Consider the following 14,761-nt stretch of genomic DNA (forward strand, 5'->3'; position numbering starts at 1 on the left):
TACAGATCAGATTAAAATGGAGATTGACAAGTTTTTAAAAAATACTCTTTACAGGTACAAGTATTTGTACTTTCAGGGAGAGAGCACTTTTCTCAGCAATAGCTGAGGCAGTGTGCTTGGAGCATTAGAGGTACTAAACTACACTCAGGGAGAAACCAGCTTCTGTTCTGTGTCATGTCCCCTTATCCCTGCCCCATTTGGTATGTTTAAGTAAAAGTTAAATGCTTAAATGCCTGTTCAAAGCTACCACATCGTAGCAAGTTTCCATAGGTTTGCTAATTCAGTGTAACTGTGTACAATCTTCTGTCATTAACTGTTGTCATTCAGGTAAACCTCCTTCTCTAATAGCTGTATGAAAATTACAGACCTGTTTTAACTGGCCCTGATCTACACAGTTACTTGACAAACCTTTACTATCAATGTGGTAATACAGAAAAACAATTTTAAAAAAATCCTACATCATCAGTATTTCTCAGTGCTTTGTATTAGCAACTTCCAGCAAAATTAGTCAATTATAATACATGCATAAGTGCTTTTTCTATAAAACTTGGTTTTCCAGCATGTTCCTCGTGAAATTACTACATTTCTGGATGTTCTCCTCAAGAACTCATATACCTTTTTCTTATATTCAGGAAAATCGTTATTTCCACCTTTAATCATTAAAAAGTTTTGCCCATTACTTACCAAAATTCAAGCTCGATCCCTGCATCGCTGTATGTTGTTTTCAGATCTGGTTATGCTCCCCTAACAGAAGTTATCCACGTGGAAGTAACTGTCTTGTGACTTACAGGAAGGATGCCTGATACCATACAGCTGAGTCTTGATACTGCCATAATATGTTATTGAGAACTGACTTACAACAAGTATTATATTAATGAGAAAATATTTTTGAGATAGTGTGTGATAGTATTTTAATTTTTTCCCAGTACAAACCTACTACTTAAAACTGTCAGCAGATGGCATCTACACTCAAGCATACAGCAAATTAATAGCGGTTACACTTCTATTTGCAACTTCCTAGTCACATTTCCATCAGATGGCTATGGAAATTTAGCCTTTTTCAACTTTACAGTTCTTGATTTTAGTAACTAAACCTTCAATCCTTAATGGTCTAAATCATCCTCTGATCCATTACGAATCCACATTTCATTTTACCAAGCCCTTACGGTTTTTAACCATCAGGAACATTTAAATAAGTCACATTTAAAGTAAGTCTTAAATACAGGCATGGTTGGTTCCACTTTGTTAGTGATGTGAGAAAAAGAGATCTTAATTTACTCTAAATCCCATACTGAAAAACTGCTGGAGAACAAATTCTTGAGAGTTGCTGAAAAGCAGTATCTTCAATTAGATAGTTCAGAAGACTGGGATAAACTCAAGTACTCCACTTTCAGATAAAAACACTACTATGATCACATGGCATTTTGGAAATTTTGGGAGTGCTGACTTTATGATCAAGAATTAACTCTACTGGAAATGTGTTCTCAATGTAGAATTTGGCTATTTTTTGTTGCTGACAAAATAAAATACATCTTGTTCCAACCACCAATCCTGTATGCTGAAGAAAGTAATTACTGATTCAAGGGTTGCTATGCAGAATTTAAATCGAATGTTTCACTTATCCTTTAAGTCATTATAGGTTTTCTATCTTCTCTGTAGGAAAAATAAAAATAAAGGTCCTTATTAAAACTGAAAAGTTCTTTATTCCATGCTTTAGCAAGAGCAACTAATTTCAGTGGTTGCTGCCTATTTTCAGCCCATGTGAAATGCCTTTTAATTTTTGTGGAAAGATCCTACCATTGATTCAGTTGCTCTGGAGAAAAATCTTTCAACCTTTCTGTTAGGTGACAATGACCAAGAGTGAAGCAAAAAAAAAAAAAACAACCAAAAAACAACCAAACACCAAACAAAGGTAATGGCATTCAGGCCAAGCATTTTTTGTAAATAATGAGATTGAGCTACATTAATTGTTACTGTGTCATCTTTCATTGGAAAGCATAGTTTGGCATATTTAAAGTGAATTACATTCAATTTAGTTCACCCTGCAAGAAGGTGAAATTGTTCTTTAAAAGACTGAAATTTTATTTCTTGTCTACACTGACATACCTTATTCAGAAAGTTAGTCTTGTGCTGGGAAAGGAGTACTTCATAAGATTTGTTTAAAGACTAGGCAGTAACACTTCCAAGCCAAGACAACAAAACTGGCATTCACTTCACTTCTGTACTTACCTGGATTTCTGAGACTCCAAGTGCAGAGAACAAAACAGTCAAAACCCATGGAAGAATATCAACATGTTAAGACCTACTATGTGAAAGGCACAGTTGCTATAAAACCCACAGTTTCTCCAAACCCAAGTTTGTTCAAGAGATTCTTCATCAGCATGCACTGTCAGTTTTTACTATAGAATACTAAAGATTTTATTAGTAAGCATTCTCAAATTGTATTAAGACACTGAATGCACTACAATACAGAGCAACTACAGCCCCACCTTGCCAAAGACTGTAATAGTTCAACAGGAAGAACGTTGACAAATCTGTTCAACTTCTGAGAGGCAAAACTGCTGGAAATAAGAAACTTTTGCTTGAAAACATGACAGTGTTTCTGTAAGAGGTCATCTTGTTCAGGCCCTACCAGCTCAGTGGTTCACATAACCGTGCAGGAAGAGATGAGAGCCATAAGCTGCAGTCTTTGTCTTTACACAATTAAATCTCCAGTACATTGGTAGTCCAGGTAGTAAGTGCATATTGAGTAGGCCCCGGGTGGGCCAGAGCGATGAATGGATGAACTGCCCTTGTAAAGCAGGCTCGGTCGCACGCTCACATCCTGCCTGCAGCCCCACTTCCTGAACAAGTCTGCAAATCTCCCAAGGGGGAAAAACCCCAAACAATTAAAATAATCTCTTAGCAGAGGAGTTCAAACAGCACTTTCCAAACTGCCTTGTTTACCATGAACTCCCCAGATTTTGAGCATGGCACGTGGGGCAAGCCACAAAGGTAAGTGCAGAAATATCCCAGTGCCTGTTTCCAACGATTCCTCATTAACTGACAGGATGACCATTGTAACAGCAGGGCCCAGAGCCAATGCCAACGCTCCACTTCAAGGCCACCGTGTGAAAGGTATGTTATCCACATGCTTTCAAGTAAAAGAGATACCTTTACATCTCCAACTCCCCCTAGAGATCCTAGACATCCTCTTTTCAAGATTGCCTAAGTGATTGTTTCTTGCATTTCCTCAAGGAATGACGAGTCCTGCTGTGATGAGAAGACACTAATGACAACAGCTGCAAGTCTATTTTGAAGAACATTTCCAATTAGTGAATAGTATTCAAGCATTATCATATCTTAATACTTTCAACATATGAAAACACAAATCTGTTACAATGCTTTTCTAGCCAGAAAAAGTCATTCTGTAGGTTAAATTTTTAAGTTAAACTACCAGTAAAAAGTTTATTTTTTATAGTCACAGTGAAAGAAGGAAGAAGGAAAATCAAGCTTCTTTTTCAAAGAAAGGGTGGGGGGTTTTGCCATTAGAGTGAGGATTAGTGCATTCATTTTCTAATTCAATACACTACAAGTCATTTCAACAGTACCGTCTTATAATCACTCAAGTGATCTAACAGTCATAAGCTAAAGTAAATATGAACAAGACATGAACAAAGACTGGATCTAAAATTGTATCAAAACAAGCATGCTAATCTGGTGTAAATGCCAGTTTCTTTTAAGACAAAGAGACAACACACTTTTAAGAAAGCAAACATTTACTTCAAATTGCAGTATAGGCTTTTCAATCACAGAAGAAAGAAAAGAGAAACAGTGATCCAACAGCGGTCACATCCTGTGCAAAAAACCAAAACTTGGGATACAAAAAACTAGCACAAGGTACTGGAGCCGCTCACACATTGCAGGATAAAGTAAATAAATACAGTAGCTAGAATATGGCACTCTTGAGACAGACTCTAAACCCAGTGGAATGCCTCTGAAATATTTCTTTTATCTGTGTATTAGTAGCAAAGTCCCACCACCATAAAAGTAAAATAGTACAATGTTTTAAATAAAACCGAACGAAAATATTTATATCTAAGAGAAGGATTTTACAGTTATATCTTTTAGGTGCAGAAAATGGGACTTGGGCTTAGATCTTTCTTTAAATTAGACCCCACCCTCACCCCACCCCCGCAAAATCCCGTTCAATCTCAAAAGTAAATTTATGTTTGAGGAAAAATGTTACCAAAGTTGCATAATGTCATTTGTTACTCCCACAGGTGGAAGTTAAATTCTAAACAGTCTTGAAACATGAATGTTCATCATTAGCCAGTGAAACAAAGGACTTGTCAAAAGCCCTCAGGATTTCTTTATCCTCCAAATAATGTTTTGCTTTCTCCTACATCTTTAGACAGCAATCTCTAAGTTTGCAAACAAAAGAATGCAATATGCATCATACATCGAGAAAAGACGAAGTTGACGAAGAAGAACTTCCACGTTTCTGGATCTTTTCCTTGCTTCTTTCAAACTTCTTTATGATCTCAGTGACTATGCACACAGAGGAAGTGAGTCCCAGAAGAAACAGTAAATCTGGAAAGAGATAATTTGCTATTTAAGGCTGAGGGAACTTAAAAAAGAACAAGTCTATTAAGACTTTCAAATTGTCTCCCAATCATTGGAGAAGTTCAGGAGAAATAAAGCAAGAATCAATTTTTGCAACATAAGATTAACATGCATAGTTTAAGCACAAATCAAAAGTAGAGGCCATGGTATTTCAAACTTCTGATGTATTGCATAACCCTATTTTTATTAACACCTATGAAAACAAAGAACACTTAGCAACATAATTAACTTAATACTGAAAAAATATTAGTATCATCAGAAATAACACTTCAATAAAGAGAATTATGTAAAAATATGTATTTTGTGACAATCATTTAATTCCAGAAAGCCACAAGATAATAAACGTCTTATGAGGCCAACAGCAGCATCTATAGCTGCTTAAAATCCTCATGTCTTTTTACCCTACAACACAATTAATTATTAAATAAGGGATCAAGGTTTCTAAATAAAGTGTTTATATTTAAAGAATGCTGAATAGCATTATTAACAGTGCTTAAAAAACTTCAATAAAGTCTATGCTTAATTTTTGCCTACATCAAAACTTATGTTAAGAAACCTAATACATATAAACACCTATGAAATTTAAGAATGTGCTGATCAGTTGTGTACCATAAGCATTTAAATCATGGTTCCCAAAGAAAACTTCTAGAAGGACCTTTTTTTTTTTTTTGGAGAGAGAGAGAGAGAAAAAAAACCAAAAGCCAGCAGGGTTTGTATTCCTGTTGTATGCAAACAGCCAGAAGGTGCTCTTACAGAACCATCAGCTAATGCATTTGCAAATTAATCCCTACTGTACAGTTTTGAAAAGGGAACTGTTCTTACCCAAGACACTCAGGCTCTCTGTTTGGAAAACCTTCTGAAGTGGGGGAAAGTAAATGACCAGTAATTGCCCCATTATAGATCCAAGGACGGCATAGCAGAACATTTTGTTACTGCAAAGTCCAATCTCAAACACAGATTTTGTCTGTAAAGTAAACAGCACATTACACTGTAGATATAATCTTAGACAAGAAAATAATTCATGATTACAGTTTCTTTTCATCCAGATTTTTGGAAAAATTAAAAAAATCTTGTTGACCTTTTATATAATCCAGAACAAGTTCTCTCTGCTAAACAGTACAAATCTTGTCTTCAGAGTCAAGAACCTCTATTTTGAGCTTTTCTGCAAGTACAGTGCATTAAGAAGACTCCCTCTACACTAGAAGGAAGTGGTTTTGTTGATCCTGATAATTCACATCAGAAAATACACTGCAAATTAGTGTAAATGTAATATATACTAGCAATGTACTTTTCTCCAACTAGCACAAGATTTCAAGATTTGCTTCCTTAAAACAAATACATAGACAGAACAGTTTAAGAATTTTTCCTTGGATTATGGGTTTAGGGTTACAAAATAAAGTTAAAGCCTTCCAGAAATTTCAGATTCTGGCTAGGATGCTGAACTAACAGTTTTCAAGGAAAAAAACCCAACCAAGTGTATACAGCAGTACAAAGGACCACTGCACTTCAGCTTTGCATAAAAACTTCCTTGCTTCTGTCAGGACAGAAGTATTACTACCAGCTCTGCATTGTGCAAACACATTAAGGAAACTAATACTTAGCTGTAATTCAAAAAATCCTACCTAGTAAATATGTGAAACTTTGAAGCTTAATAGCAGATATGAAGTAAATCTGCTGGAAAACATTTGAAATGAATGCAACAAGATCCCTCAAGGAAAATTCTGCTTATTGTGTAAATACTATGTAAATAGACAATATATATCACTTACCTGAGATCTAGAACTCAAAGCATTGAACATATCAAAAAATACAAAACAGGTGAAAGTCATGGTTGTATCTCGAGGTGTTATTACGTTGTCTCTTAACTGCCAAAAGAAAATGAAATAGTTTTAGCATGTTTTAAATCCTCTGCAACTAAACAAAGTTATTACAACAATTCAAGTTCTACTAGCTAGTAAATGAAAGCAAAAGCAACTTGTTTGCCCCAAGCTAATTTAATAAAATCATACAGCAAACATTATGCACCTGTAACAATTTGTAATTCCAAGCTATGATTAAATGAAGCCTCCTGACAAGCATTTATGCAAGCACATGCAATACCAAGAATTCTATGATGTGCTACCAAAAGTTCAAACATTCTTCTCTATTGGGAAAAGAAAGTCAAATAGCTGTTTCATAACAGTCTGGCTAGAAGATTTGTACATTTACTTTCTATGGGCCAAGGTTTCCCAAGTAGATTTGGGACCTGGAAAAGTCTGTCTTAAAATAGAGACTGGAGAATAAAACTGTATCCCTCATTTCAACAACTACTTCGAAAATCTTTCTTGCTAACCTGCTAGCTGAAGATTATTTAATAAGCATGGACAAAACTTGCAGCTAAGTTCATGCAAATTCTGAATTCCAACTGCTGGTATAAAAAGGACTTCTTTTAAATTAGAAGTTTACTTTGTTAGTGCTTTAAGTTTTGTATTTTTGTCATACCTCTCTCCAGAAGACGAACAGTGTCCCACACACGATAATTATTGATGAAACCAGTATTTTAACAATCAGGTTTTTGGTCAGAATGCTGTCCTTCAAATTTCTTGGAGGCTTCCGAATAACATCTTTATCCACAGGCTCCACCCCAAGACTTACAATTAAAACAACATCTTAGATTTTTATCATTGTAAAAATAATTCACTGCTTCTAACTTAAGGACCAGATTTTCTGAGTTGAAAGAAAGATTTTAATCTTCTCTCTACAGCCCAAGAATAATTTCATGCAAATAAGCACATATTTTCACTTTCTGTAAATTTGGTTAAATGTATTAGTAACAGGCAATATTCTAATACTGCAGTTTGAGAGTCCACAAACACATGATATCCGACCGTATTAAAATTACCAGATGTTAATTTTAAAGCAAGCTGCGGTATTAGTTACATTCCCTATTTCTGTTACTATTGTCAAGCTAGCTAAGGAATTTACTGCTAATTTCTTTCCACCTTCCCTCCACTATCTACTTGCAATGAAGAGGGTCAGAGGAAGAACCCAGAGGGAAGCCAGAATCCTGCATGCAAATTTCATGGGCATATCCATGCTCTTTAGGTATCCACACTGTCCCCATAATTATAATTAGATACTAAAACAAACTAAAAGGAATGAGCATAGAACTACAATGCAAACATTGTGATTCAAAGAAAAACTCTTGATGATTCAGAAGCATTTCACTGAAGTTTTCTTTATAAGCAGCCATTTTACTTGCTGAAACAGAAGGACTACAGAGCTCTACTGGAATTTAAAATAAGTACTTACCTTTGAGCTGGAGGTCCATCCATAATAATATTGATCCATAAGATCTGCATGGCATTGAGAGGGTTAGGAAAGTTCATTAATGTAGCCAGTGAGATTAAAGTCAGTGCTGCTATACTCCTGTTGAAAGAATCCATTTTTATAACTGTCAGCATGGAACATTTGTGAAGATCCACTGATAACTGCTTTGTAGTCAACACTTCAACTGCTTAAGAGTAGATACAGATTTTGACAGTGTGAATCATGACTGACATAAGCCTAGCTTTAAAGGTATAACGTGAATGAATTTAGATTATTCATCTTGACACAGTCCGTATTTAAACCAGCATTGTTTTGGCAATAAAAAGGCAGCAAATTTGTGTCTTAGAAGCCTCCCAAACTTTAAGATAACATTTCAGGGTTATCACTTACCTTCACCTAATTGATTTTTCACCGGGCAACTGGGTCCTTACTTTCATCATGCAAGAAACAGAACTTCTAGTTACAGTTTTGAAAAACAAATTGCTTTTACATCTTTGATGTAAACACAGCCACCCTGTGCACCTGTCACTATTTTGACTAATCAGTCAAGGCAAGGTACTACTCAAGCTTCCTAGAAGTACTTCTGCCACCCCTCATCATTAGCAAGATGAGAAGGCTAGGCAAAAGACTGGAAACAGATTAGCTGGTTGCAAGCCTGGTATTAGAAACCTCTCTAAATGAGTATGCACAAATTGCTTTCAGTGCAAGATTAAGTGGTTTCATAACCAACTAGAAGAGAGCAAGGCTTAGAGTAATTCCAAGTTTCGCGCTCTACTGAACCCTATTATGCTCTCCCGACAAAGGTGAACAGAAAAAAAAACTTAACTCAATCAGCAAAAATCTGAACTCTTGTCATCATGTATGTAAGACAAGAAACAGTTAGCATAGGAATCCTTATATGCAAGAAAAGTAATTCAGCTTCTCCGAGCTATCTCACTCCACAAACAAGTACATGGATTACAGAGAAACTAACCTCCCATTTCCCTGTTTCTTCTATTTGATGTACATGTTCTCGTTAAGGAGGGAATGACTACTAACTTCTTTCTCCTTTAAACAAGGACCCAAAAGGTAGCTATGCTCCATCCTCTCAGTTACTGACTTTTCACATCTTAACAGGAAGAACTGTGACAAAGTTAGATGTCTGTTTATTGCACTATTTTCTGGTTCTTTAAAAATGAAACAAGCCACCAAACACAAATTACTGAATGTTCAAAAGCATAGCGTATCAGCATCCTATGCAAAATTTACGATGTTCACATTAATTTATGCAGCATCTACTTCATGATGCTTTAATTCATAATGTAGTTATAACCTTCTGATATTGCTAAATTTTCAAAAACTTACGTGCTCAGTTGAAATCTAACAAAATTTTTTATGTTATTATAAATTCCTTTACCCTCTTCAATTGCAGACCTGCAATTAAAAACAAAGAGTACATCACTAGACTAACGAGACTACTGCCAAAAAAGCTTATAACAAATCAAATTTAATTTAATTAAACTAAAACAAATCCTTTAAGCAGCAATACAAACATCAAGAACAAATTGAGTTGAGGTTCTTGTAACTTTAGCAGTCAGTTTTTCAACTTCACTATGAGATTAATGACAAGTTATTTTTCCAGCTGCTTAACTTTCAAAATGAGGTATCAATAGTAAAATCTCCTCCTTGTCCAAGACTCACCATCATCCCTGATGAGGCCTTTCAATTCAAGTTAGATAATTAAAATAAACCCACACCCACACACTTTTACAAAACCATAGAAATACAGTATGACTTTAGAAGACCATGTATGTTTACTACACCAGAATGAAATATATATAGACCATCTTCTCAACCTCCAGCATGTGTTTCAACTTGCCTATCACATTATCATGACTATGGTAGTGCTAAAGTCTACTTTATCTAAAAATCTTTATCTAAATAGCTAAATCAAGTCTACTTTGCTGCAAATAAAACAGGTTTCTTCCTTCCATTCTCCCAATAGCCAAGAATAACAATTCATCAGCATTTCTTTTGTAACTTTTAGGACAAAAAGATTAAAGGGGTTGGAAGAAGGATGTAGAACTGTGGAAGCTCATATTTTTTCCCCCATTAGCGCTCATAACTTTTCACTCTCCTGTTGAGAGCTTCCCTGATGAGGTGAGCAAAACTGGGTAAAGCATTCCAACAAAAGCCTCATCAAGCCCAACTGAAGTACTTACCATAGATGTCCATCCTATGTACTCTTTTGAATAGCTTAATTATTCCCTTTGTTTTTGCACAACAGCACATGGCTGTTGGATGAATTAGTACAGAAAGTTTTAAGTAAGAGATCTTCTGTTGGCATACTGCTGCCTACGTAGATTTTCTTACACTGTACTTCTGCATTTCACTTCTTCCCAAGGGTTAAGCATCATACTTTCAGACAAACCGAAGTGTTCTGAGATTGATGTATAATTTTGAAATGAAGCCTATCTCACTAGACAGCAGTTCAGCTCTGCCAACAACCACTACCTTCAAAAGTCAGATGGATTAAATTCAAAATGAGGTAAGTTTAGCTCTGCTCTCTTTGAAGTCAACCAAACAAAATAGTGAACAGCTGGTTACCAGAAGTTGGTAATTTATTTTCACCTGTGATACTTTAATAGCTTATATTCCTTTCCTTTTCTGAAACACTACCACATAGAGAGTTGAAAACGCAGCACTGTAAAATTTTTAAATAGAGAGGAATGTGGTCTCTTGTTCTTACATGTGATTCATGCTTCCAAAGTAAAAAATTAAATTAAGATGAATCCTACTGACAGCTAACAGACTCACAATTCCACCTCAGTTACATTTCCAAATATGCTACTACCATAATTCTACATGGAGAAGCAGAAATACAGGTTAGCTTTTATAGCACACACATGTATAACCTCCTTTGTTACTTATATCTGATCTATGTACAAGACCAAAGTAGCAAAACTTCTAAAAATGTAGATACATTCTTATATTAAGATACATAAAGAGACAGAAATACTTAGCTGCTCCTAATACTATTATACTCCCAGATCTTTAAAAGGATAATACGTGTAATCACCATAAAGATAAATCTCCTGATTTAGTGGAGAACTCATTCGCAGCTGCTACACTTACAAGTTTGGGGAATTCCTTTTGTTTTTAACTCAGATCACATTTCATTAAAACTATATAGCACAAGTTATGTACATAAATGCCACCTACATTATTGTCTGAAAATCATCATCCACAAGGATCATATCTGCTGCCTCTTTACAAACATCTGTTCCGGTTTGTCCCATTGCTACACCAATATCTGCAGCCTTCAGAGCAACAGCATCATTCACTCCATCTCCCGTCATAGCTACTACTGCACCGTTATTTTGCAGGGACTAAAGAAAGCGAAATCAATTTATAACAGGGATTGAAATAATCCATCCTATAAAGTTATTCTAGATACAAGGTTGGCGTCATTGGTCACCACCCCCACCCCTCCAATTTCTTACAAGTCCACTGTAACTTCCTTAAAAGAAAAGCAGCAGCTGTTTGTATATCAATTAATTTTTATACAAGATATTAGATTAAACATCAGTTCATATATTCAAAGAGCGCAAACTGTAAAGCTAGGGTACGTAAAATCTGCCTTTAAGAGAAAGTAAAAAACCTCTAGACAGAAAGATTATATTGTATTTGCATTTTAACATTACCACCCTCTTACAATTCTTGATATATTCCAACTGTCTTAACATTTGACTTCCTTCTGCTTAATGTTGCTTTTCCAGTTCTTCCGATTGTTACGTTGAGTAGGTCCCTCTTCACTACCTTCTGAATAGAAGCATTACCTCAGACACGGCTTGAAATCCATGCCCTTTTATCTTGTTCTAAGAAGTATCAGAATATGGTTCTTTCATGTTCCTAGTCAATTCAACTGCTACATGACAAAACCTCAATCAGTCCCCACCTCCCTATATAAAGCATGACGCTGCCTACCAGCAGCTACCTTTCCCCTGTGGGCACTATGCATTTTTCCAGGCAATTTTTTTCAAATACATTTCACTTTCAAATCAAATGCATTTCCGATTTCATATCGATACACTGCAGCATATTATAATTTAAGTAAAGGCACCACAAACAGTATCCAGCATTCCAGCCTCTAGTAAGACATACCTTTATAATTTTTAATTTATGTCGGGGACTGGCTCTGTAAAACACTGCAACCTGTTAAAAGCACAATGAAGAATTAGTGAAAATGTGACAAAATAAAAGAATCACACTGGATTCTATAAAGCCAGAGGATAAAAAAATACTATCAAAGGTCAACTGTACTCGTTAGCTCTAAAGTTGAAGCACCAGTAAGCTGCGTTTTTAATAGAGTGAAATCATTAATTCCAGAAAAGATTCAAAGTGTGTTCTGGTAAACAAAGTTGGTACTACTTATTTCAAGATACAGTATATAATTCAAAAAACTTCTGAAATCATGGAGCAACTGAGGTAGATAGAATGGGTTGCTGCTGGCCTTCCTGACTAAATTCATGCAGGCAATTGTCGTGCTGACTCTGCAGTTAATGTCCTTGTCTCTTATCAGCACTAGTGCCAAGCTACTCAGGACGTTTCAATTTTACTAGTTTACATAATGTATTATTAACAGATCGAATTTTTAAAGCTAATTAATATAGATTTCATCTTAGAAGGATATATTAATTTTCAGGTTTTTGTCTCTAGTCTTCTCTGTAAATTTAAATTTCAGCATGTGGAATTTAGTTTTCCATAACCTTACTGTTAGCACGCACATGTATTTTTCCTTTTTAAGAAACTGGATAAGAAGTTGGACTTCTCAACAGCCACTTTAGACTGTACACAGATATCAATATTACTGGTTGATTTTAATTAATTCCTAGTAAGATTTTAAATAAATGCCTAGAAAATTAGTTGGGTCTCAGGTCAAACATGCACAAAGTAAATGTGTAGCTATTTCAGCTACTTAAAGTAGACAGCCCTTAAGAGCAAGTATTACCAAATAAACCAAAAATTACCATTTGCCACACAATTCTTTTTTTCGAAGTTTGTGTGACTCACCAAGGAAAGACACAAAGCTGTCATGCACATTTCTTGACTGTAAATACTGGCTTTTGTCTTGCTTACATCAGACTCAAGTATGCTGCAGTCTAATTTTGCAGTCTTTTGCAAACAGGGCAGCATTTTCATGCATAAATTCTGCAACATAGCCAAGGCTGAACCTGAACTGCATTTGATTATGCCTTCACATTTAAACTGACACTGGCTAATACCTTCAGCTTTTAATAATTAAAAATTATTAAACAGTAGCTTAATAAATAGACCCTGTCAAAATTCACAACCAATGACTTGATTAAGAATTAAGAATCATTAAAGATACAGACAGCTCCTTTTATGAATTACAAAAGGATGGACTGTCTGAACATACAAACTTTAAAGTTACACATATATGAGCCGAGCTACTTAAAAAAGTAAAATGGTCTAACACTACAAAAAGACAAAAAGGTGATGTCACTCAAAGTGAGAAGTGGCAAAATGCAAGTTCCAATACAGGCATTGAAAGGTAAAAACAAATCAAATCATTAAGAGAGACAAAAACAAGCTCACTAAAAAAGATAAACTTGTGAGTTGAGAGAAATAAATTTCAGTACGGTTTTATGTCAAACAAAGATACTTGTTTGATCTGGGACAGTTTCTGTACTAAAAGCCTCTAGTAATGTACTGTTACCATTTCTATTAGAACCACATTATTTGCATCTCAGAAGTTAGTTTAGCTTTCCACAGAAAAAAGCATTTCTCAATATAAAATATGTTCTTTATTGCACTTTAGTAAGTAGTATATCAAAACAAACCTTTGGCGTTATTTGAGAAAGCTGCTGAATATCCAAATCATCTATTTCTTCTCCAGAGATCGCCTGTGAATTTTTTGAATACAATCCCAGTCGACTTGCTGGAAATAAGTAATAAAAAAGGCATTGTAATAATTTACCCTTTTAAAACATTAAGTACCCAGTTTTATTTTTTTAAACCTACTATTTTCTGCAGCATTTCAGATTTTAAATGCCTGGAACAGAACATCTTAACACCTTACTGATTAAGTGTACTGAAGGGAATTTATCTGAACCCTTGAGTAACACATGCTACAAAGTATATTCTAATCTGGTATTTCTTCCCTTACAAATTTTAGGACTAAAAAATCTGCAATTCATAATGCCAGGTATCATATAAACACAAGAGCTAAGTTATCTCTAAAGAATTCACAGTTCAAAAATAACAAAACAGAAAATGAAAAATGACATGGGGGAGGAAAGGGCGGAAAAAATCCTCTGACAGTACTGCTAATCTGAGAATATACTTTTCATGTGCACATTCAACAATTTGTTCATCATCCTGTACGTAAAAAAAATAATATTCTGGTTAAATTACTTTTACTTTTTACAATATAATACATTAAAGTAGTAGTTGGTTTGAATATGTATTAATTGTACTTAAGCTTCAAAAGTGCAATACATCCTAAATACTCATTATCACTGACTATTTTAGTTTCTCACTGTTTCTCCAAGATGGGCGTCTGAAAGCTGACGGTAGGGAGATTAGTGGGGGATGTAATAACAAGAATCAGAAATCAAGCATGTTTTAACAAAATACAGTACGAAAATGCATGGTTTCAGATAGCAAAAGTCATACATTAACCAAATTAGAAACACTACAGTTCAGGCTGAAATCAAAGGATCACTTCAGGTTAGGGTGCTGGGGTTTTGTGGGTTTTTTTCCTCCTAATTCCACTGTACCATATGTTAACCTAATACACAGAACTCACAAATGTTGAAGACTTACTACCTATGCTTTACAATGA

At 35.1% G+C, this 14,761-nt stretch overlaps 1 protein-coding gene across 5 annotated transcripts in view; it reads right to left on the reverse strand.

Annotated features, from left to right (window-relative positions):
- Window positions 1-3,740: 3,740 nt before the first annotated feature.
- ATP2C1 (ATPase secretory pathway Ca2+ transporting 1) overlaps window positions 3,741-14,761 on the reverse strand; it is a 70,362-nt gene continuing 59,341 nt past the window's right edge. For all 5 annotated transcript variants that reach the window (XM_040592201.1, XM_040592198.1, XM_040592196.1 and 2 more), the window contains 9 exons: window positions 13,758-13,855; window positions 12,058-12,108; window positions 11,116-11,282; window positions 9,259-9,327; window positions 7,897-8,013; window positions 7,087-7,234; window positions 6,375-6,470; window positions 5,428-5,569; window positions 3,741-4,572 (listed from right to left, as the gene is read on the reverse strand). In XM_040592201.1, the coding sequence (XP_040448135.1) occupies window positions 4,436-4,572; window positions 5,428-5,569; window positions 6,375-6,470; window positions 7,087-7,234; window positions 7,897-8,013; window positions 9,259-9,327; window positions 11,116-11,282; window positions 12,058-12,108; window positions 13,758-13,855 (1,025 nt within the window). In that variant the 3' untranslated portion in view covers window positions 3,741-4,435. The remainder of the gene's footprint in view (window positions 4,573-5,427; window positions 5,570-6,374; window positions 6,471-7,086; window positions 7,235-7,896; window positions 8,014-9,258; window positions 9,328-11,115; window positions 11,283-12,057; window positions 12,109-13,757; window positions 13,856-14,761) is intronic.

Source organism: Falco naumanni, chromosome 4 (assembly GCF_017639655.2).
Source record: "Falco naumanni isolate bFalNau1 chromosome 4, bFalNau1.pat, whole genome shotgun sequence".
NCBI lineage: Eukaryota > Metazoa > Chordata > Aves > Falconiformes > Falconidae > Falco > Falco naumanni.